Raw genomic sequence first — 24,564 nt, 5'->3', positions numbered from 1 at the left:
AAATAATAAAAGTTTCAGTCCAATGGATAATAACTTTTCGAGATATAGGTGCCACCAATTTTAAGAACACTGTTTCGAGAAAAACGCGTTAAAAGTTTTACGTGAGCGCCGAGTGGCCGGGTATTACCCATGTATTTGCCTCTACTCAAACGCCTATAATTTCCGAAATTTTGCGAATTTCAACAAATCCTTTTAAACACGTGTTCTTAAAAGGTTGAACATTCGAAAAATGAAATAAAAAAATCGGTTTTTCGACCGGAACCTCCCCTTAAAGCATACAAAATAACTAAATATTCATTATAATAACCACATTACTCATTTCATTTTATTATGCAATGAGAACACTCAAGGTAAGACGCAATGCCCAAAATAATCCACTCTGGAGTCTGTAACTATCAATCGATAAATTTGACGTCAGTGTAATACACACATCCAGGTTCTGATGTACCTATAGGGTGTACATTCTAATAGTGAATTTTCAGAGCACTTGCGATAATATAGTTTAAAAAAGGTATTTATAAAAAGGAAAACGCATTGCTTCTAAAAATTTTGTTGCACCTAAACTATAGTTAATTTGTGAAATAAATTTAAACATAGTAATCTAAGCAACATTTTTAAAAATTTCTAAGGCAACAAATCAAAACTCCCACATTTCTAAATTTAGAGATAAGAAAATCAGTCGAGTCAGGCCAGATAAGTATTCGAACTGATTTCCTCCAAAAATCGCGAAACTCGTGAAAGAAGCTTCCTCCATATCTTCGACTTATCGCCTCGTGTAAAATCAACATCCTGGTAGCGCCGCCAGTCACAGGACACCCTGTACGTCGTGGACCACGCGGAACGCCTACGATTCAAATCGATACTTTCCGCGAGGTCTTTGAGTTGCACCGATCTCCCGATACCTTCCATGAAACTTGAAGCCAACTTACTGCGCCGGGACGCGGAAGTATATGTATACCCTGTATGCATTCACGTACACAGGTTAACACGCGCCTCTTTTCGCGGTGTTTCCACCACCCCGCATTCGGAAATAGCAATCCCAGTATCAACCGCGCTTCCGCTCTCGGATATGGTGGCAGAAACAGAAATGCCCGGGAATACGGTCGACGGTGTCGCATCTTTGAAGATGGCTGGCGAAATTGTTTGCAGCGTTCGCAAGTAATATTCAAGGTGATACTTAACATCCCGGGCATCGATTCGAAGCTGGAATTGCGAAACGAAATTGCAGTCCCGGATTACGCTCTTCCGAGTAGATATCCCTGGAAAACTATACCCGCGCAGCAAGGACCTTAATGCTTAAAATTAATCTCACTCGCTCAACGCTCGAATACCACTGGCAAGGTTCTAGTAACTTCATTAACGTGCACCTTGAGGAACGTTTTCAGACACGAAATTTTAATGATAAATGGGGAAATACGAGATTCTGAGCCCGCCCGATGGCCTCGATGGAAGTTACGCGCATCCAGTGGAAGACAGTCCCCTGGTGTTCGATTGTATATATTGAAACCCGTGCGCACATGTGCGATATTTACCTGAGAGGAGGTGTTTGTTCGTTGAGGATGTTGGAAAGCGTGGTTTTCGTTTCTAAATCGGGGCTCCGTTTAGATGTGTTGCAAGGGAAAAAGAAATGTCAGGAGATATAAATTACATATAAATTAAAGATACTTGTAAATTGATAAACGTAATATGTTAGAACTCACTTGTGACAGAACTTGGAAAGTGTTATCGAAAACTTAATAAGATTTCTTAGCAATATAAAGTAACATTTTACAGCTGTCTGTTTATTACCACAATTTTTGTAAATTGGAGGAGGATCGATGTGTGTTTTCAGTGAAAAAAATTTCGCAGGGGTCCAGATTTTTAAGATTTGCAATATAAGGAAAAACTAGTTTAGCGCCGAATGAAGTCACAAAATTTTAGGGGCCATGTCGTTTCAGAACTCAATTTCCACGGACAGAAATAAGAACATGTGTGTACTATTTTTGTACGTCTTATCATCTTTGTAAACTGTCCTTAAGTCCTGAAATAATTTTGGGATCAATTGTTGCAAATAATGTCAGGGGACCTTACAACTAGGGCTGGGACTATTTGTCGAATTTTTCGGTATTCGAATATTCGAATACTTCAGTTGCTCAATTATTTGGCGAATATAATTCGAATATTCAAGTATTCGAATATAATTCGAATATTTAAGTATTCGAATACTGATATATTCGAATAGTATGGTGTGAATTATAAATCAAGTTCTTTAGGTTCATTTGTCAGGGTGAAATATTGTAAGCTAATTTGACCCACTTCACACCACACTATTCGAATAGCATTCGAATAACAACATTCCAATACTCAAATATTCGAAGTTTATTCGTAGCATTCGAATACTTGTAAAATATTCGAATATTAAATTATTCGAATAGTCCCAGCCCTACTCACAACTACAGCTTATTTGAAATATGGTATTTAGCTTTAGAACATTTGAAGAGCAATCCACCAGAACATGCTTTTTCATTATTTAATTAAAAACTTATTCCTCATGGAACACTTTCGATTAAATATTGCAATAAACATTTTCTACACTGTTAATTCAGTTTCTGTGGTTAAACTATGAAATATGAATTCAGACGTTAGACTGTGGTAAATAATACCGTCTCTATTCTAAAATGTCTTTTAGTAAATTCAATAACTTCAGTTTCCTTTATAATGTAACTAAATGCCAGCAATTTATGTAGTAAAATAACTTTTCTAATTAGAGGGACAAGGTGTGAATAAAAAGGACCACGCTACTGCGAAAGTTAAAAGAAATTGAATGCAGATTTTACTTATTGAGTTATAAGATGAAAGAAACGTAAAAAGTTACAGAAGCTCGAAACAAATTGAAAAGTATTGTATTGTCCTGCAATCTGAAGCTTCATTTTAATAATGTCAGTAAGGAAAGTTATAAATCCTGGATCTTCGATATCTAGAACACTCCCTGAAATCTAGAATGCATTAGAAATATAAAGTAAATAAATAATTAAGAAACAGCAGACGGTTGGTCAGTATACGACTGTACATATTTCAGAGTTGGGCATTAACTAAATAAAAAATTATATAAATAACGGATCGAATAAATCCTTATCCCTAATCGAATGAGTTCCTTTAACTTCACATTATTCGACGAATAAAGTTAATTATTGAATAAATTATATTGAATAATTCTTCAACTTTAGCTTTAACTTTCTAAATTCTCGTCGAATAAAAGAATGAACTTTATTCGTCGAACGAAGTTAATTCGGATTAACTTCATTCGATACATGACGAATAATTTTTTCAACTCTTATTCGTTATTCGAAATTTTATTTAATTAAAAATTTTGTCCATGTCTGCATTATTTATAACACGACAAAGCCTGTATTTCATTTTGCATGATTGTTGTTCTAATCACTGAGACTGTTAACCAACAGATAATGACCATATCATCCTCGAGAACAAAATAATAGGAGACAAATTTAAGGAACAGTCATCTTTACTAACGATGCGAACCTTATGAAAATTTTCTTAATCTTAATCCACCACAAACCTCACACACAAGTAACCCAAACTTTGTCCCCGAATTCCTACCACTGGTGGACTCTGCCCTTCCTTCACTATTTACCCTAAATCGTTTGTGTATTCTGAATATCGAGGCAGAAAGTATTGTCCTCCTGAAGGTGACCGTGCTTCGAGCAGTCAGTATTATTTCGACAGCGCGCACGAGAAGACCTGCCTCGAAGGACATTTCTCGCTGCTGGGTTAGGTCTGGCTTACGTTGCGACGTGGAAGTAAAGGTTGAAGCCTAAGTGAAGTAAAGCTCGTTTACTTGAAGCTCTTTGATACGCGAGTGATAATGTAAAGACCAGCACTAAATGAATTTAGCAACCTACTCGCCATAGGTCGCGACGGTAGTGTGCATTTCATTCTACAGAGACTAAGAGGAATATATTCATATAATTTGCATTGCGCATAAAATTTTACAAGCTAGACTTGTTTGAATGCAATTTTATACAATGAATTTATTCTACAACGGTTGCAAGTGAGAACATTGTACGTGGTTATACAGTAAACATGTTTGAAGTTGGGAGCTTAAAAGAAGTGTTAGCTGCCTGCGTGAAACATTGTTAGGAAAAGTGGAAATGCGCGTTGGAAAATTCTATAGTGTAAGAGAACACCGACTGCTTACGGTACAATTAACTTGAAGGTGTAACTACGCATGCTTCTCAAATGCGACTGTGCACGTGTTGCTGAAATTTAAACAACGTGCATTGGAGCTGGGTCTCTTCAGCTGTAGCCGCTCATATCTCGAGAATGAAAGCCCCGACTGCAAGTAGTAAGTAACTTTTATGTTTCTGGTTTCTGATGATATTTTGGTGTCTGATGCACCAAATAAACATAATCTTTATGCAATAATTACACAGATACATGTGGCCATTTTACTCTCAACTTACTATAGAAACAATACATTGTCCAAGTTCACGGTATTAATTATATGAAAAATATTCTTCTGATTTTTATTGCAATAAGGTACAAGAAAAATGAATTCGTACAAATCAATTAAGCATCTGGCTACATACAATGGCTCGCATTAATATTCGGACACTCTTTAAAATCGCATAACTTTTTTAGAATTGGTCCAAACAACTCGAGCTTTTTTCAGAAGCTAGAAGGATTAGTTTGCTAACTGACGCGTTTCGTCGTTTTGGAAAAAAATGTATTTGGTTGGAATAACGAAAAGAATAGTAAAGGTCGATTTTTAAACTTTTTTTTGTGAGCTTGTAATGAAAATTAAAAAAAACTACTATTCTTTTCGCTATTCCAACCAAATACATTTTTTTTCAAAACGACGAAACGCGTCAGTTAGAAAACTAATCCTTCTAGCTTCTCAAAAAAACTCAAGTTGTTTGGACCAATTCTAAAAAAGTTATGCGATTTTAAAAAGTGTCCGAATATTAATGCGAGCTGTATGTTTAAGAGACTCAGTAAAATGGATTTAAAATATAGGGGAAAGTGGGGCATAATCGGGTGCCTAATGTATTTTTCCTGCTGGCATAAAGTCGCACGGTAAAATAAACTTTGGACACCGCTAGACTAGAAATCGTAATTGGACCTTACAGAATCAGAAAATGAGAGTTCTTATTTATATAATTATATAATTATAAAACCATTATTACTATTATTTTAGAAACCATAAAGAAAGATATTTTAACAAATATTAATTTGTACATAAATTTATTTTCATTTATCTAGTGCACAATAGTCACAAATAAAGGTCTCGTCGCCCTGCTCAATATTTGTGCAAATCTCATGAGCCCATTCGCGATCTATACACATAATCAACATTATTATTGAATTTTTTAAATATTAGAAATCAGTCTATAAGACATTTACGCCATACATAGAAAGTATGGGTACCCGATTTTGCCCCAAATGAGGAGACTTACTAAACATTAAATATTTACACTTGAACATGCGATAAAGAGCCGGGTAAAACGTAAAAATACTGTGTAAAGACTACAAAATACAATGCAGTACTTACCGTAATAGATTCTTTAAATCCAAGTGGTATAAAAAAGGCAATTCACCAACGCAACACTGAAACCTTTCAACTCGAAATTTTTAAACTTCTCTGGCTGAAAAACCACGACGGTCTTTGCGTTGCGATTGATCTCATACCGTCGTGAGGTCCACCCGAATGTAACACCATACGTTGGGTGCATATCGCAGCTCTTGTCATAGAAAAACAATGATACCCGGTCTGATCTATTTTCCCCTACACCTGAATCAAGGTTGGCACAGCAGAGAAAACCAAAATTTATTTTACAAAACAAGCAATAGGATGTCCTGAACATAATTGTCACAGGAGCATTTTGAATCTTCGACGATCCCTACCCTTGCTAATGATGCCGACAGGTTGTAGTGATTGCATCTACAGCGGTTGATCGTTACTATTTGGTGCCGCTGTAGGTATTCATTTGCAAACCACGGCTTGGCACTTTCACTGTAGCAAGTTTCGAAGTATATTTTTCCTTTGGTTAAAGATTGTCCTTTGATAATAAGATTGGTTTGCCCTTTCGCGCCTCTCTTCAATTTTTCGTGGTAGCTTCTTCGTGAAGGGAATGATTAAGGACTCAGATATACAACCCTTGGTGGCTTCTTTAGCTAATGCGTCAGCCGCTTCCTTGTATGCCAATGCGTGACAGGATCCAGAAAAATTTGTTGTGCCTAATTTCATTATTGCAATGAAACTGATTGAATTTCTCTTTTATCTCCAAAATCTGCGAGTTTGTTTTTATCTTAAATTTAGTTGATTTGAGACTACTTAGGACCCTTAAAGAGTCTGTAAGTATAACAAATACAGCAATGCCCGTTATATGATGTCGAAAGAGTGGACCTGATTGCCACCCTACGACGAATCCCATTGCAATTACCTCTTAGCATAGAATTGATAATTGCTAAACCGAACGTACGCCCTATTAACATTTCTGGTTGGCCCACAGTACCCCCAAGTTGGGAATTAGTTGGCCATCAAAATGCCAGCACTAAATGCTGCTAGAGCGAGCTTCTAAATACATATGCAACTACTTTGAAAAATGTAAACTACGTGTATGAATCCGCTGCTGAATATGCATAAATCGCTGTGCAGCTAAATAACCCTCACGGCTTCATAGGTACGCTTAAATAAAAAGAAGCAATAGGATGTGCTCGATTTTCACCGTACCACCCTGTACATTTAGTTACATGGACCATTTCGTAAGCTCATCCACGACCTTCCCCGTTCTCGTCCTAGACAGTCATAATGCCCACGTCGGCCCCTACTGCACGGAGAGTGGCAGACGGGCAGAAGGGCGGGCGCGCGTAATTTGAAATTTAAACGACGTGACATTGATCCACCTTCGGACGAATTCGAGAAACGTGCCACCGATGCGTTACACCGGAATCCCGTGCGTCTGGGAGCACGGAAAGTGTAACACCGCGGCCCTTTATGAATTACCATGCCATCCTCGAAGGAGCCCCAGCCCCGTGGAAAGTTATTCCGCGCATGAACCGGCTCGTATTTACCCGATCTATCTACGGTCGTCGACGGGAACGATCGACCTGTCAAGGTTCACCGCCCCTGAGCGCCGCGTCGACCGCCGCGCGTAGTTTGGCATGAAAATGAAAAAAATCGCGCCGTTCCAGCAGTCTCGTTTCCCGGACGAATTAATTTCTTTGCGCAAACACCGCGGCCGCCGACTGTGAGTGATTTTTTTAATCGAACTGATATATGGCGCGGATTAAACGTAACCAACCGTGCCGAGCCGGCGAAACTGTGACTCACGGCTATTTGCGTGTTGTCGCTGCTCGTAATATGCAAAATATGGTAATTAATAATATTGTACCCGGGGCTGTTTCGGAAAATCATTTGCCAGGGCACCGAAGCGTGCGGAACGATCGATGCTATCGGCGGCATCGACGTATTGGCCCTCTTGAATTCGTAAAATATATGTTGGTGGATTATTCATTGAAATTAACAGCGGCGGAATTTGATTTTCACCGCGCGAACGTGCTCGTGGAAAAATTGCAATTTCAGATGGTAGCGGGAGATGCGAAATGATCCGTACGCGCGGTGTATGCGTTTGAGCTTGGAGCTTGTCAGAATAATATAAGACACCTCTGCGAAGAGTAGCCCATCATATCAGAAGTTTGCTTTCTATCAGTCTTTTTCCACCCCGGTGCAGATCTTCAGCTCCTCGCGGCAAAAAGATGTGTACACGTTTGGAAATTCGTAATTTCATTCATATTTCACGTCAGGCGCCGCGCAATCGTCGTCGTAAATCTTGTAAACTTATCAGACAGCGATGAATATGCGAAACTGTTCAGACATTCCCATAGCTAAAAATAAAAGCGATTCTGATCGAAAGATCCGGGCGGTCAATTAACTAACTAACCCCGTCTTATCTTAGCGATCTCATTTGGTAGAACAGATTTGTTATAGTCTGTAATGTAAACACACCAACAGTGAACTTATCACGAAGAATCTGCATCTTTATTATGATAGCTTTTTGATTCGAACTTCAAAAGAAACAGCGGAATTAAAGGAGGATTCTAGTCTAACAGCCCCAAAAGCAACTGATATTTAAGAATTTTTTTTGAAAAACCTGTTGGTCATATTGGGTTAAACTCTTTTGGGATATAAAGAGGCATCTTTAAACTTCAAGAAAATATTTTTTTTATGTCGATCCCGCTTATTATTTATTAATTAGTGTGGTATCTTATCCACCTCTTCGATGATCTAACTCCTGTCGGTGAGATGTATAGCACCTCCTATCACAGTTCCCTGATTGCAAAAATAATAGAAGTTTCTTAAAGTTAGATAGTTTACGCTGGGATTGGTCCACTTTAAAGAAAAAAAATGAAAAATTGAAAGAGGTATATCGTTCGAAAGAAAAAGTATTTCCTCAGACAATTTTTTCATATTATTCTTCATATCGACGACAAAATTATAAAGTTTTAAGAAAATTTTCTTCTTTTTGCAATCAGATGACTGTCACAGGTGCAACACCTACCGTCAACATCGTCGAAGAGGTTTACAATAATTAATAAATACTAAGAAGGATCGATATAAAGAAAATATTTTCTTAAAATATTAACAATAGTTTTTTCAAAAATAATTCATAAATTTCGGGGGATGTTACAGGAGAATCCCCCCTTAAGATGATTACCATAAATGAAACACCCTCGATATTTATTAGCCACAAATAAGCTACCATTCTGTATTCGTATTCTCTACTTGTTTCGCTTAGTTCTGATTTAAAATCATACCAATAACAGACGAGGAGTACATAACTCCAATCAATCATTATTCAAATTCATCTTCAAATTTATGGTTAGGTTGCAAAACAGTCTTACAACTGAGCCTCGCCGTGCGTTATTGTTTTCCTATTTTTTGTATCTTTCTCTTTCCTTTTTATTCTTAATTTTGTATTGTACAACAAAGGCGCTTAATAATAATAATCCCCAATGGCCCCATTACCCGAATCGCAGAAAACCAACACTTTACTTTTATAAAAGAATTATTAACAACGTCACAGTGCGATGCATTTTATTCTCTAAAATGCTAAATATTTTCCGCGAAGTAACCAAATACGCGTACACTGATAATTACTGAAACAATTCGTAAGCTGTAATTTCTCGTCTATCACCGTCTCTAGCCATTATTTTTCATTCAGCACAGAAAGCGCTTGATCGATTGTCACTGTGAAAAAAGGGCAAGAAAGTGTCGCGCCCTAACAGATTTGTTCTTCCTGTATGTCCCTTTCACTGATTGGGGTGAGACCGTATATGCTGTAGAACTCCTGCATTTTGCTCGACCGATTGAATTTCTTCTCTGGGACGTCGACTTGGATTCTGTTCGGTCGACCGTACCAGAGATTAGCAGTCATTGGGATCTTGTGACCTTTGTTCTCCTTAGCGATCTCCAGCCAGTAGAGGCTGGACTTGGCGCGATCGCATCGTGGCCTGCCGGGATCGTACCCCTCGACGCTGTGGAGGCGCTCGATCGCCGATCTCGTGCTGTCCTCTTTGTGGTTATTGAAGTACGAGATCGAGTGACGCGGGGCGAACGGTTCCAACTGAAATCAATATCGTTCTCCACTGTATATCGGGCAGCTCGGAACTGAACTCTTTGCGATTTCGGTTATTTTCGCTCTTTCCTTCCTGCTCGTCTATCTCGAATCAACTATTTTGGGATAGCACAGTGCTTGTGTGCATCTTAAGGGACTTTACACGCGAGACACCTCCGTGACTCGTGACAAATATTTCAGATATATTTAGATACTTTCTGTCTTCCTTAAACATTAGAGGGCCGGGATTTTTTCTTTGAAATTGTAAATTTTTTTACTTAAAATTTTCATGTTCTGCAAAGTATCCAAATTTTTCACGTGGCCATTATAGTGGCCACCAAACTTTAAAAAATGATCTTTAGTGTGTCTAAGGGTTTTTGATGTCGCTAATCACGACTATAAGGTCAGATTATTGATTATATCACATATTTGAAATACAAATTCTGATAAGGGAAGGCGGTCAAGTGGCCCTCTTGATTTTTATCCGTACTTTGGGATTTTGTTGTGTACACTACTTCAAATCATTTCGTAGAGTATTAAGCTCCAACGCTCAGCCGTTTGTTTATAATATTGGGTTAATGTTTGCCGCGCCAGAGAAAGGTATCGCGGCAGTATCTTTGGAAGGTAAAGCAATTCACTGCGTCGGCACGGTACTCCTATACCGCACAAGAGCTCTCGAGTTTGATTCCCGAAGTATTCAATAAATTTCTCTTCCTTGCTGAAGAACTAATTGTACGTAATGAAAGTTTATTTCTGTATTTATGTTATTTCGGTGATTTTCTATTTTTATTTATCTACTTCTTCTGGAATCTAAGCTTCTTTAAACCAGTATTATAAACAAACGCTGAGCGTTGGAGCTTTATTCTCTACAAAATGATTTGAAGTACTGTGCACTACAAAATCCCAACTTGACTTTATTCCCTCGTGAGACGTGGAAGAATCTCGTGGGAAAGGGCCCTAACACGTTCCGTGTCATCATGGAGTGATAGGTTTTTGGTAGGATGTTAAAATGCAGCGAAGGAATGAAATCGTAATATGTTATCAGTTGCGATTGTAAGTTCAACTTATTTTTCCTTTGTTTTATTTCAACGTTCAATTGAAAAGTAGTGGCCCGTGTAACAAGAACGTGTTAATGTTTGATCGTATAACTGATATAAAATTACAATCATAGGAACATATTTCTCGTTAAGTACAATAATAATATATAAGAAAGTAATTGGTTTATTGTTGGTCGTAATTTATAAGTTATCATTGTATATCTTTTTAAACATTCCCCGACGTACAGACCACGACGTCTCTCACATGTTTCGCATACACAACGCATCTCTATATTCTTCCATCGGGCAGTTGGCCAGGATTACAGCATTCTACAGAATTTCCTCGTGAATGCAAAGTATTTGTATGTAAACTTCCATGTAACTGGCTTTTCTTATCAGACAATAATGGTCGAGCACTTGTTGGCTCGACAGTCCTCAAAACGCAATGAATTCTTCATCAAGAACGTGAAAATCTTTAGATTTCGTTACGTTACAAACATTTACATTGCTACCGCTAGCGCATTGAAACAGTAATCAATATCACTGCTTTTAATTCATTCTCATTTAACATTTTATTTTTTCTACCTCCTCTGAATATGGGGAAATTTATGTGCCAGTTTTTCAGTAGATTATTATTCAAAATCAGAGCATGGTTAATAATTCCGCTGATACCCCAAGAAATTTTCTAGATCCCTCAAGCGAAAGGTCCACTGTGTTTTGCACTTAGGATATAACGTGCAATGCAACTACTTGTTTTATCAAACTGGTGTTATATTAAGCAACATGTGTGGAAGAAGAAAAGATTTTCATGCACAATTATACAAGCGGTCACAATCTCCTACGCGTGTGTACTGCTTTTTCACTTCGAAATTACAGGAGAACCGTTTCGACAAGTTCGAAGTAGCATCTTGGCGAAGGCTAGTGATGGGAAGCTTCTTAAGGGGTCAGTCCACTTCGTGAAAAATTGTCATTTTTTACGATTTATTTTTTATCAAACGGAATGTCCAACGTAAATAATGTTTTGTCTACTTATTAATACACTTACTGACAGTATAAAAAAATCTATTTTATATTTTTAACAGTTTTTTTAAATGTACATATCGCACAGATGCGAGCGCTTTGAGAAAGCGACGCAGTGCTGCTGCAGGTGATTCCGGGAGAATGACGCATTTGAAACAAAAAATTCAAAGTGTGTTGTAATCATTATGAGTGTGGTTATCGCCGGAACCAGGATTATTTTTACTGATAAAAAATTAACAAAATTGCGGAGGTTTGAATTTAAGTGTCTAAATGCGGTGAATTTTTCAATCATTTTGCCTTGTAAAAAGTGCGAAATATTTAATTAAAAAAGGTTTCCGTGGTCCCGGCCGTAGCCACTGATGTGCTGAATAACGTGTACAAATTTCAGACTGATTGGTCAAATAGTTTTTTGCAATCACCTGCACCAGTTGAAAAAAAATGTTGTTTTGAGATAATCGCGTTTGAAGTTTTAAAACAAATTAAAAAAATTCTTTTAAATTTTTTTTGTGTAATATAAGAGTAGCTTAATAAACACCAAAAAATTTTATTGCGTTATCTGTTGTATCTACGGAGAAAAAAAATCTTTACAAATAGCTTAATTTTTCAAACCGTCACAGTGGACTGACCCCTTAAATGAATTTTTAAGTAGCCGTTTTTGAAGCAGATGCTTCTGTAGACACCGGTGGGTCTCGCAAAGTTACAGGAATTGATGATATTACTAAAATATACATTGAATCATACTATATAGTTTATGTCACTTACGGGAGCGGAACTGTAAGCTGTGCTATGTATACCACATCCGATAATCATAAAAGAATATACGTATGGCGAAATAAATACAACTACTACTACATTCAATCATTAAAACATTTGCAAATTCTCATAATCCCCAGCATCGACCTACCTCCGATATAAAATACTGTCTGAAACGAAGTCAGTACAATGTCAAACTTAACCCAAGACTGCAAAGGGTCAATTCCCCTGTCATCCCGAGAAACGACAGTATCGAATGGTGTAAAAATACAATATTCATCTTCTAAATTGTGCATCCCCAATCGTAGTGGCAGTCGCAAAATTGTTTTAGCGCGTCTTGCGGAGCGGTCTCGATTTCCACGCGAACAAACGAGCTCCAGAATGGAACACTCAGCGAGCTCGCGCTCGGCATTAATTATTGAACGCCTCGTATTCGCTGGAAAGTTCCTCTTACCACGGGATAACTTCTGGACGCTCTCAGATTATACTCGTCCCTCGCCCGCATCTGAACCCAAGGAATGACAAACTCCGTTCGATACATTCTCTTATCTTTCTTATCCTTATCATGGGGAATGATTTACAGCCGGACGAGTTAACTGCGAATTTCCGGGTGTGTAACGACGGCAAACATGATTTCGAAAAACGTCAGCGAGTGGAGTGAAGGTTGGGCATGTCTCAAAAAAACAAATGTCACGTGCAGTTGGAAACGTGAAACTCATCGGGTGACGTTTCAAAGATGCGTTCAGCTTCAAGTCGCTGCCGCGAGAGTTTACTTTTTCTATAGATAGTGGATACTGATACGTAGGAAATATTGTGGAGATGGGTTCAGAATTCGAATGGAATCAAGGAAAATGGTCATTTTAAGTATTCTCTTCGAAGATAAGCAGGAGTTGGTGGGATATAAAAAGCCGTAACTCCAAAATGGGGTCATATTGAGTATTTATGTGAACTCTTTTCGTTCTTTTAGGATTCTGAATCCATTCCTTTGATACATCCTGGATATTACGAAATACCCTGCGTATACACATTTTACTTAAATTTCAGTTCAGATATCTCAGTTGCCTAATTTCTGTTGCTATGATTATCGAAGGAAAACCTTAAGGGATTATGCCTACCCGTGAGGTCCGAAAAAACAAGTGTATTCGGGAATTTTTGCGGGACAAACTTGAAGGCTTTTTTAATCAAACCTTTATGTATTCGAACGTGTACATGTTGAACTACTTGTAGTAATTTTTGCGACGGAAAATATAAATTAATAAAAGAAATATCAGCGATCTCCCGGCAGCGATTTTTTTCTGTAGTTTGCGGTGACCACTCTAATTTTGACCAGGTTTAAACGGAATAAAAAATTCGCGGGAGTTTAGTTAGTATATTAGATTATCTAGTCCTTAATCGTTCATTATCAGTCCCGAAAAATTAATTTGCTACAAAATGGCAGGCTTCTCATAGCAAAAGTATCGATTTTCGCCACAGAATCGCTCTCATTTTTCATCATCTTTCATCTGTAAAATAAAAACTACGCAACGGAAATTAAAAAGCCACGATTAAGGACTAGATAGTCTAATATACTAACTAAAGGTCGAATTTTTTATTTCTGATTAACCAGGTCAAAGCTACAATGGTGACCGTAAAGTGCTTAAATAAAATAACGCTGCCGGAAGATCGCCTATAATTCCATTATTTATTTAGATATCGCATTGCAAAAAAAACTACAATAACTTTAAAATATATATACTTTCGAACATACAACAGTTTATTTGAAAAGGTCTTCAAGTTTTTAAAAAATACAATTCCGAAAATACTTGTGTTTTCAGACCTTCCAGGTAATTTGACCGTTTTGTTGTACTTTAAGTTATTAAAGTTTTCGGTAGCTTCGCTTCAATTTTGAAGGGGGGATTCCATGCTCTATCGTGTATAGCAATATTTTGATTTTTTTCTATGTTCTCTGTGCACTTTACTATACAATTGTAGTCAGGATTGCTGTTCTCCGACTTTGTTTAGGATTACTTAGAGAAATCCATCTCATGCGACTTCTTGGTCACTTCAAAACGCAGTTGCATTCTTATATGTGTTTCACGAGTGCCACGACGCGCCATCTCACGAAGTGCGCAACAAGTTCTCCTGGGTAAATCATTAGTTCAGCAATTTTATGCCATGCGGCGCTGCTTGTATAATTCCTTCTAATTTTCGCTGCGAGGAACATAATCGGAATTAAATTAATTAGCAGCGACGCTTAATTAATTGCATTTGAAAGCGCCCGATTAGCCGCAGCACAGTTTTCTCTAACGGTTCCCGACTACGCTTGGCTTTCCTTAACCAGATCACGAGCTTTATTCGCTTAACGATTCGCTCAGTTCGCCGCTGTACTGTTTTGCTTCATCCATTTATCCCGTTCTGTGTTCGAATACCTTTCAGACATACGCAAAAGAATTTCGCTTGTAAAAATATTTAAGCATCAGAATTTTCTACTCGTTCTTGCGCTGCATTTCGCCAATTTCGGAATACTTAAGCACTTAGATGTCTAAATTGTGTGACACTAAAAGCTTCGTAAGTCATCGAGTTAAAGCTGACCACTGCTACGTCCCTACCAGGATAATAAGAAAAACGGTACGCACAATTTATAAAAATAGGGTTTAGGAAACTAAGTGCTTCTCAGGATTGTCTCAGATAATAGTCCAAGGAACTAGATGTACTCATATCTAATTAAGCCTGCAGATGCAAGATATCAAAGAATAAGGTGAAGACAATTACTGAAATACACTTGTTCCTTGACAGAAAAGATGAGTTACAAACGCTACGGTACGTTCGAAAGTGAAAAATATAAAAAATATTGGACAGCAGGACCTATAAACAGCAAATATGATGGTGACCTTAAAATATGAAAGTCGACATTGTTTAATCAACTGGGATTCTTCCATAATTAGAATCTTTTTCAATGTGGGTGTCCCCAAATTTGACTGTGGATTTATCGAATAGGATAAAATATCATATTTTGGGAGTTTGATAGCCGAATTATGACACAAAATTTATATACCATCAAAAGCTCATACGAACCAAAAGCTGAATATCTTAAAATCAATTAGTTACCTTAACAGACTGTATTTATTACGATTTTTCCGTTTCATCTCGCGATCTCTATTGGCGAGTGAAGTCTTTACCTATTCCGTCCGAAGCACCCTGCAGCATATTGAACAACAACTTCATGCGATGTCAAAGTCCCAGGGTTCATCGAGCACCGTGTCACGTGAATGCAACATTGTTGCAGCAAAAGGGCAGAAACACTCCCGAGAGGGAAGTCTGTCTTTTTCATGTGCTCTCATTTCCGAGTAAAGTGTCGCTTGCAGTAGTGTCACGAACAACAACCTACAGGGTGTTTAAAAAATAGGCATTCAACATTTTAAAAATATACACATATGTGACAGCTTTAAAAGTAGGCAGAAAATATTTTAAATCCGCGAACGATTTATTTTGTTTCATTTGACCAAATTTTCGATGGAAATGGAGACATTATCTCTTTATTACGTGTGTTATATAAGTACATTGTTATCTTTATTCAAATACCACGTTCGTTGGAAAAAGTAAACAAAAAGGAATTTATTCATTTGTCACGCTATATATTCGTTCACACCAGCATCAACGATACCCCATTTGCAATTTATCACCTCTCTGGCCTGACGTTCCAGGAGGTCAGCGACAATCGTGCTGCACAAATACTCGTTCTACGATATGAGAACTCACTTTACTTCAATTTGCATTTGCATTTCATTGACTTTTTGCCAAATTTACTATCATTCCGCGCTGACTAGTAAAGAAACGATTGAAAAAATTATTTTTTACACAAGTTCAGTTATCCACGATCAGAGTTTGGCAAAATGTAATCTAATTACAAATTACAAATTACAATTAAAATGTAATTGTGTGTTGTTGCACACATTATTTTCTGTAATCGTTAATATAGGTAGTTGACAAAATTGTGGTCAACTACCTAAATTAACGATTACAGAAAATAATGTGTACAAAGATCACACAATTACATTTTAATTGTAATTTGTAATTTGTAATTAAATTACATTTTACCAAACTCTGTCCACGATGCGATCAACTTATAATAATATAGTTAAACAATGGACTTGTATTTTTAACGTTGAACTTAAGTAGTTAATGAAAATGTATTTACGCAACGAAATAGAAAATTAAAAGCTCCTAGAGCAAAAGTAACATATTCTATCCACCTGCTTAGAACAATCAGTTTTGAAATTTCAAGTAAAGAATGTCGCTTCAATTATCGATCTGTGCGCCGAGCGTATAAAAAGCTGTGCTCCAGAATGAATCGACCATCCAACTTGCAAATCAACATTCAAACAGAAATGCCTTATGAATGCCAGTGGCAGCTTCGATAAATTGCACCGAAATTTGCGTAATTTTCATTTACATCGGGCAGCACTTCGTCAAGTTCGTTACGACAATTACGACATGCGTCGCGTCGAGACGATTCTAATCAGACTGAACCGAACGCGGTGCGCGGTTAATTCTCCAATTAAATTAGTAGAAACGGACGTCGAGGATTGGCAGAACTTCTGACCTACACGCAGGTCACGTTTCGCCATTTACTGAGCTCCCGCTCGACCAATTTCTGCAACCCCTCGCGTTACTTTCTTCTCATCATTGCCACTGCAAAATTGATAGCCGTGCAACGCAACAATCTATCATTTCTTTGAGAGCAAAAACGAACTAACGCACATAGAAAAGAAATTAATTTTTCTTATTTTATATGATTAGTGCTCAAATTATAGTATCTAAACTAACCAAACACCTAAATCTGAATCGAACAGTGTCTGAACGCAAAGAGCAATAAAGAAACTCCAACCGGGACTATCTCCCGCAATAAGAAAAAAAATAAAATCAATTTAAAAAACAGAAAATGCAAAAAAAATAATTTTTCCCCTTATTTAATCCACGACTCTCGTATTATTTAAGTCGGCGACAGATTTTCACAGTGCAAATGATGAGGCGCCGACTTAAAAAAATATGAGAGTCGTAGATTAAATAAGGGGAAAAATTAGTTTCTGCTTTTCAGTGCATTTTATTTTTCTGAAGTCGGTTTTAATTTTACAAAATTTTCTTTATTTTTGACTTTTTAGTTTTATATATATTGACACAGCATGCTGATGAGATATGCACGTACGTGCATAAAATAATAATAATTAGGTGACAATAGTCTTTATTATTAACCAGAACTGGACAAATATTGAGCCAACAATGGTGCAGTGTCGGATGAGGCCACCGGGGCACCGCCCTCTTTCGAATAAAAAAGAGATTATCAAAATCGGTCCATACGCTGAGGATTTATACAAGAACAAACATATAAAAAAAAAATACATACTGGTCGAATCTATAACCTCCTGCTTTTTAAAGTCGGTTAAAAAGACTCACCAAGTGTTTTCATGCGAACCCATCAACGTCCTACTTACAAACGTCACAGGACGGAGCACGAGTCAGCGAGCATAACTGCCATCCCGAATATTGCCCGGGACACCGAGCCGAACGGTCCGCCTCGGACCGGGGTGCGGAAAAGTGGCGAGCGCCGAGGAGAGGCAGCCGGAGTCTGGGGATGCCTGGCCTTTTGCAATCCCATCCGAAAGAGGGGCTGGCTTCCTAATCTCGAGCGAGCCATCTTCATGGAGTAACGAATCGGGAAGAGGCGTTTGGCCAACTCGGACGTATTCCTACGTCGGGCGAAGAAATCGCGAGCAGGTCGGATATGGTATCGGGTGATCCTGTAACTCCTCTCCCGCTTTACTGAACGACACGGGAACGGTCGGCGCGGACCAAGTAGAGAGAAGGAAAAAGGGAGATCGTGACGGAAAGACAGAGCAGGAAAAGTCGCGATGGAGCGAAGGAAAAAGGAACGACGGACGGGCGACAGGGAGGGGGGGGGTTAGGAGGGTGGGCAGGAGGTGGAGGGAACGGATCATAGAGCGAATGCAGGGAAAAGAGACCAGGAGAGGAGACATGACTGAAGCGCGGGATGGTAGGGGGTAACGGGAAGTGGGAGGTGGAGGTGGTGAAGGTTAAGGAATGGAGGGAGGGGGGGGAGGGAGATAAAGGGGGCATGTCATACGACACACAGGGCAGAGTTTAATCAGGTTCGACTAGTTAGTTGGCAGGTGCGAGCGTCGCGCGCGCAGGAAGGAGAACCAAGCGGCCTCCAAGAAGCAGCGTGGCTCCTGCGCGCTCCTAAGCAAGAAACGCAACTCTCCGCAGCCACCGGACGCACAATGCCACGGACAAGAGGTCACCTTCGTCCCTTGCTCTCTCTCCTCCTTTCCTTTCTATCCGACTCTTTATCTCCCGATTCAGAGCCCTCCTCGTACACATCGACATTCTACGCCGTGTTCTCACAGTCGTTAAATGGTTATAATTTTAACCGCTGTCTTTACACAGGAATTCTCTCCTCCCTTCGCTGCGCCCTTCCCTTTCCATTGGAGAGGGGGGCACGCCAGGGGACGCAGCGATGCCCCAACCACGCTGTAGACTGGACTAGTCCTTGCTGTTAAGTACAGGGTTTGACACTTATGCTCCACGGCTGGTCGAGTCCGACGCCTTATTTACGTTTACCTCCGCTCCGCTTCGAACCTCGTGTAACGCTCAATACACTTTATCTGGATCTGCATCTGGAGCAACGTCTCGGGGCAAACGCGGTCGCTGTGGATGTTTTTAAAAATCATGTACCGCCCGTTGATACCCGAGAACTTTTACCACGATGCAGTGTTGGTGATGAATATAAAATTAAAGTATATCCAAATCGCGATGTCACGCAAACCTGTAAGCGACAGATAAAACGCTAGTGGTCTGAAGGTAACTCACTGGCGCGGTGCACACTTTTCTGCCAGTCGATAAAATTTTTGGGAAACTTTTCAAACCCATTTACAGTTACCTACCTAATTGTAATTATCAAACGGGTGACCACCTTTTGGTTACATGAGATAAAGTACGCGACAGAAGGCTATAATTATTAGTAGCTATAATTTCTTCAATGCGTTTCTTTCAATGCCCTCTGCATCTTTAAATCTTCTCCTCTTGATTTTGAATAGCAGGAACAAGTGTGGCAGTGATAACCAAGAGAACAGGGAATGCTGATTTCATACTGGGAACTGTATTACTTTTTATGGAAACGGAAGTAGCTCCCCGCATCCCAAATCTGAGGATCCGATGAGTTATTCTTAAAAAACAGGTCAAGACTTAAACGTAACACTCCTTGCTCTGCAGAAACTATCTTCATACACGCGCAGTGTACTCAATCCTAAACTATAATCGTGCATCCTTATATTACACCATCCCATAGCTACTGTCACCTTCCATAAACGACCTAAACGGCAGTGGAAACAGATACTCTCCCGGCGTATTTCACAATTCAATTTCAATCTCTTAGCACACTACTGAATACACATTTCTACTTTCCGTTTCTCCCGTAACCACTACCTTGCCAGCATCCTCTGCACATCATCAATCAAATCCAGCAGGAACGTCCTAAAAGACAAAATACTGCTAATTCCAGACTGCCAGTTCACCTTCCAAGCGGTTCGCCGTTAAACCTCTACATCTAGCCATTTCCAGCACGTACCACCGCAGCGAACCGTTCTCGCGTCGAAAAGTGTCAAAATCAAGCCTGGAATGGCGAAACGGCCGCCCAAGACCCATACCAGCCGGCCGACAGTGCGGACGAAATGCAAATAAACCGCCTCTTTTACTGTTATTCGGAACATGCCCCGTGTCTGGCGATTTTTTTTTACCGCGACTAGGTCGGACTGCGCCTATATTTACCGAGACATCGGGCATCCTTTTTTTTTCCCCCGGGCGCGACGAGGCGTGACCCGCTCGCGATCGCGCAGGGGCACGGGCGCCCAGACGGGTGCCTCTTCTTCGGCGCTTCTGGTAACGAGCGATCGGCGTCGAATCGTCGCGGCGTCCGCGTTAATAGCTGCGCGTCTCCCGTATACCGTTAAAGCCTTCCGCGACGCCCGGTGTACCTAATTAATGGCAGATACCAGCGCACCTACGGCAGGTTCAGCGGATAGCGCCGAAGCGCACGTGCGGCGTCATGCCTAACATCCGTCTTGCTCGCTGTCACGCTATTACCATCGCGTCTCAACCGCTTGGCAAGTAGGCACCACCTTTGGGCCGCGCGGGGGATCGCGGGACAGACGGCGCGTGCTCTTTATCTCCCTCCTTCCCTCCACCGGTCTAAGCAGCGAGGCGCGCGTGTACGCGTATCAGCGTATAATTAGCCGTGGCCGTTATCACGGATCTGAAACTTGTTTCTGTAATCGAGATGTCCTGGCGGACGCTCGTCTCGCGGCCAGGCGTCGCGGCCGCCGCGGTGTCGATCGATCTGAACGTGCCGATGCAGAAAACTTGGGAATCGTGACCCGCTACCGGTTCAGAGCTGTCCGCGATGTGCTCAGTTGACAGTTCCGGCTGTCAGCGGGGATTAAGCCTCGATATTATTTATGGCGAGCGCGCGTGTGCTGGTTGAATAGTTGCGAATTGCGATCGAGAATCTGTGGAAAGCACTCGGATCCTGCAGCATGCTGGGGACACTGTAATAGTGGTAGCAGTGTTGTACTCGTGTTGAAGACAAAAATTGGTCCTGTGGACCCAGCAGACGTCTGTATTTTGAGGCAGGGTAAATCCGAGGGACGCGGTCGACCTAACTTAAAATGGCTGTTAAACTAATACAGATATTATTTATTTTATCAGAATGAACCTAATATGTTCAGAATTTTAGGCTGATTCGGAAAACCTGGTGGATATTTGCTTTATGACAGTATTTGCTGATAATCGGGTTGAAAACTGAAGGCATAGCATCTGACCACCTCTCCCGAGGTGCCGGGAGAAATGGTTTTGGTCGTTAGGAGAGGTACGTTTTACAACACATCAAACGAAAAGTGAACTACCTACTGGCGATTAGCAAAGCAAATCAATACAAAAGTGAACATATAAAATAAATGAACAAAAACTTAGGTTAATACTTGAGAAAAAAATACATACAAATACTCATTTTTTTTGTTTTATTGAGGTTAAATAATTTATCTTGTCGTTCACAAGTATTACGTCTATCAAGATATATTGTACATGATTCATGCATCCATAATAATAATAATAATAAATAATAATATGACAATAACAATATTATTATTGTTGTTTCTGTTACTATTATTATTAATAATTAACAGTTAATGGATGAATCGTGTACAATATATCTTGATAGATGTAATACTTGTGGACGACAAGATAAATTAATTATAATATTGTTATTATTATTGTTATTATTATTATTATTGAAAATAATGAATACAGGAATAATATCTAAAGAAATAAATTAAGCCTATAAAATGAATAATTTAATGCATCCAGCATGATCATTATGAATTCAATTTATTTTTAATTTATATTCCCCCGCAAAATATCGTAAATTTAGTTACATTTCAGTTGATAGAATACAAATTACGAAAGTGAGTCATCTCTCATCCACAATTTAGAGTCAGCTATCTATCCCAATCATAACTCGACCGTCTCTCCTTTCGGCACGGAGAGGTGGTCTTCTTGTTAGCTTCGAAAGGAAAGGTTAATATAACCAGATACTTTCACTGCATTGTCCCTCAATACCTCTACTATCTTGTTATCCAAAACCTTAAACGTAAATGAACTAACAAGTATATTTTAAATACGGTCCTGTACACCACACTTTGATAAAAGAGGTTAAATATAGCGTTCACGCACCTTTTGTAACCTGTAAATCACGGAAAACACAGAAGTAGCCGTGATGACGCTATTCAGCCAACTGTTTGACTGCTACAGAAGCAATTGTTCCGAACCTTAACGCGGTCTTGCTTTTAGAGCCTGAAATATAGCGACTCGACCAACTCTCCGGCCCGACCGCGTGCACCCGGATTTATCCTACATAATATAATAAGTTGATGACAGACGCGCGGATATACAGCCCGTGCTCGGTATGCGAAAGTAACATTTGGACATGGAATGCAAAGGGTGTTTAATGGAATCACGTTACCACGCATAATGGCATAACACTTTTTTAAGTGTCAGAAATGGCCCAGCCTTTATGAGGGCGGAACCCGCCATGGTTAAAATTGCACGTAACACAGAAGGAACGACACAGAGGTCAGACCGTAATGTCGAAATTGCGTGCCGGGATGGCGGAAGAATGATGGATCTCTGTTGCGCTGGACAAAGTATTTTTTTTCCATCGCGGGAGAAGTCTACCAGCGGCGAGCGTGCACGCCGAAGGAGCGACGTAGGCGAGGACGGAGGAAAGGGGTAAAAGGAAACGGAGAAGAAGCAGACCACTCCGTTAATGCGAAGTAATGGACGAAGCTAACTCGCGAGCTACACAAATAATAGGCTACCACTCAGACAACGACGTGTTTGCGAGCGCCAATTCATTCTTTTCTCCCTCTTTGGTCCTCCGTTCTCGCATACCTCAATAACAGACCGGCTAATTCAGCTTCCCCAGCGGAAGCTGGTGGTGCCGGGCTAGCGGGGCAGCTCGTTCGGCCGGAGCTGCGCCGAGCGAACGCACGTCTAGCCGATTCGAAATACCGATCTCGCCTGCGAGAAAAGGGATCTTAATCTTCCACATGATCGTGGCACGCGCTCACGTCCAACAGTAGCCCCGTAACCAACGATTTCTTCCAGGTAGCGGACGCTTAGCGGCAGTAAGAGATAAACGGAAATACGTGGAAGCCGCCGGAGAAACGCAACGAGCGCAATTAAGATTTTTCTTCTGGCGTACACGTGAACCGGGGGGAGCTCGAGGATTCCAAGCCGGAATCAATGTCAAGTGGTTCGAGGCTGCGCTCGGTAACAATACAACAACGTCAGGAGGGCGCACGCGTGGCACGAAGATTTACGAATCGTGATTGTGAAACGGGAAGCAGAAACGCGTCTAATGTGCAATGGAACAAAAAGATGTTTCGCGAAAGAAACGGAATTCAGACCTTAACCCTTAGTTTCATAGCGTAACACCCGTGTTACACGAATTGAAAGAATCGTGCGCGCCATTTGGGGGCTTTTTCATGAACGTTACATTACTATTACCATATTTAACAAGTGTCCTTAGGGCAGCATTACGTCCGTAGAAATTCTAGTGTGATACACTGTCTCGTATTGTTCATTACAACTCTTAATTTCGCCAGGGCCACTGACAGTACCAGGTATGTGCTAAATTTTTCTCTCAATTATTTCGGATTTCCTTTTTGAATAAATTTCATGTCGAACATAATAATGTATGTAACACTAGTGTAACATTCTGCAAAATCGAGCATCGGTTTAACATAGTAATACATAGGTACCTTTATGCATGGTTTAATTAGGGTAATATCCACAATTTTTCATTTATATAAAATATTGTTTCACTAGGAATTTTTTGCTTATTTTTACGGTGAAGTGTGGACAAAAATGCACCGATAAGAATTTCTCTCGGTAAAATAAAAAAGGCATAATACTACGGGTTAATGGATGCTTAAAATTCGTCAAATTATTCATATGGATAAGTGATCGAGCCAGGACGAACATTTAATTATACCAATGATAAAAGTTCCTTCAATAATATGTTATAAATATTAGAGAGTTAGTGATTCTTCCTGTGGCATAATTTCGCAGAATTATGAGAATCCTATTTTCATCTAAGGTTTGTTCATAGTTTTTAACAATATTACGAATATTACTTCGTATTGATAATGTCAGCATTAATCTGAGTAATTCCGATCTGAAATTCGTTTCTTCGAATCCATCATTTCGTAAAATGGTACACGTGCGAATTGAAGAAGGTGCAGGCCTTGCCGCAACAGTTGCGGTCTACGTCTGACAGCAGACGCGCCGTCTCCCCTTACTCCGAGCACACGGCGCTAAAAAGGGACTCTGAAGTCATTAAGTGACTTTTAGCAAATAATTACTACTTACTCGCTGAACGAACTACAATGTGCATGGTCAACTCAGATCGAAACATAAACCTTCAGGGTTCCTCAATCTTCAGCGTTACACGGAATATCACAGCGACCGTAGGAAACGGTAAATATGGAATCGCGACAATAGGGACGTGATATCTTTCGCTGCGAAGC

At 39.8% G+C, this 24,564-nt stretch overlaps 2 protein-coding genes across 2 annotated transcripts in view; one reads left to right on the top strand and one right to left on the bottom strand.

The window, feature by feature from the left end:
- Nucleotides 1-9,189: 9,189 nt before the first annotated feature.
- Nucleotides 9,190-13,081, bottom strand: LOC143374241 (uncharacterized). Its single transcript, XM_076822209.1, has 2 exons — nt 12,879-13,081; nt 9,190-9,623 (listed from the first exon to the last, which is right to left on the bottom strand). The coding sequence occupies exons 1-2, from the start codon at nt 12,963-12,965 to the stop codon at nt 9,279-9,281; spliced, it is 432 nt and encodes a 143-aa protein (XP_076678324.1). The 5' UTR covers nt 12,966-13,081; the 3' UTR covers nt 9,190-9,278.
- Nucleotides 13,082-23,550: 10,469 nt separating this feature from the next.
- Nucleotides 23,551-24,564, top strand: part of M (zona pellucida domain-containing protein miniature) — a 51,783-nt gene continuing 50,769 nt past the window's right edge. The window contains exon 1 of the mRNA XM_076822535.1: nt 23,551-23,658. The gene's annotated coding sequence lies outside the window, so the exon portion shown is untranslated. The remainder of the gene's footprint in view (nt 23,659-24,564) is intronic.

This window comes from Andrena cerasifolii, chromosome 10 (genome assembly GCF_050908995.1).
Source record: "Andrena cerasifolii isolate SP2316 chromosome 10, iyAndCera1_principal, whole genome shotgun sequence".
In the NCBI taxonomy this organism is placed as follows: Eukaryota; Metazoa; Arthropoda; class Insecta; order Hymenoptera; family Andrenidae; genus Andrena; species Andrena cerasifolii.
Note: the sequence above shows the minus strand (reverse complement) of the source record. Positions and strands in the feature narration are given on the sequence as shown.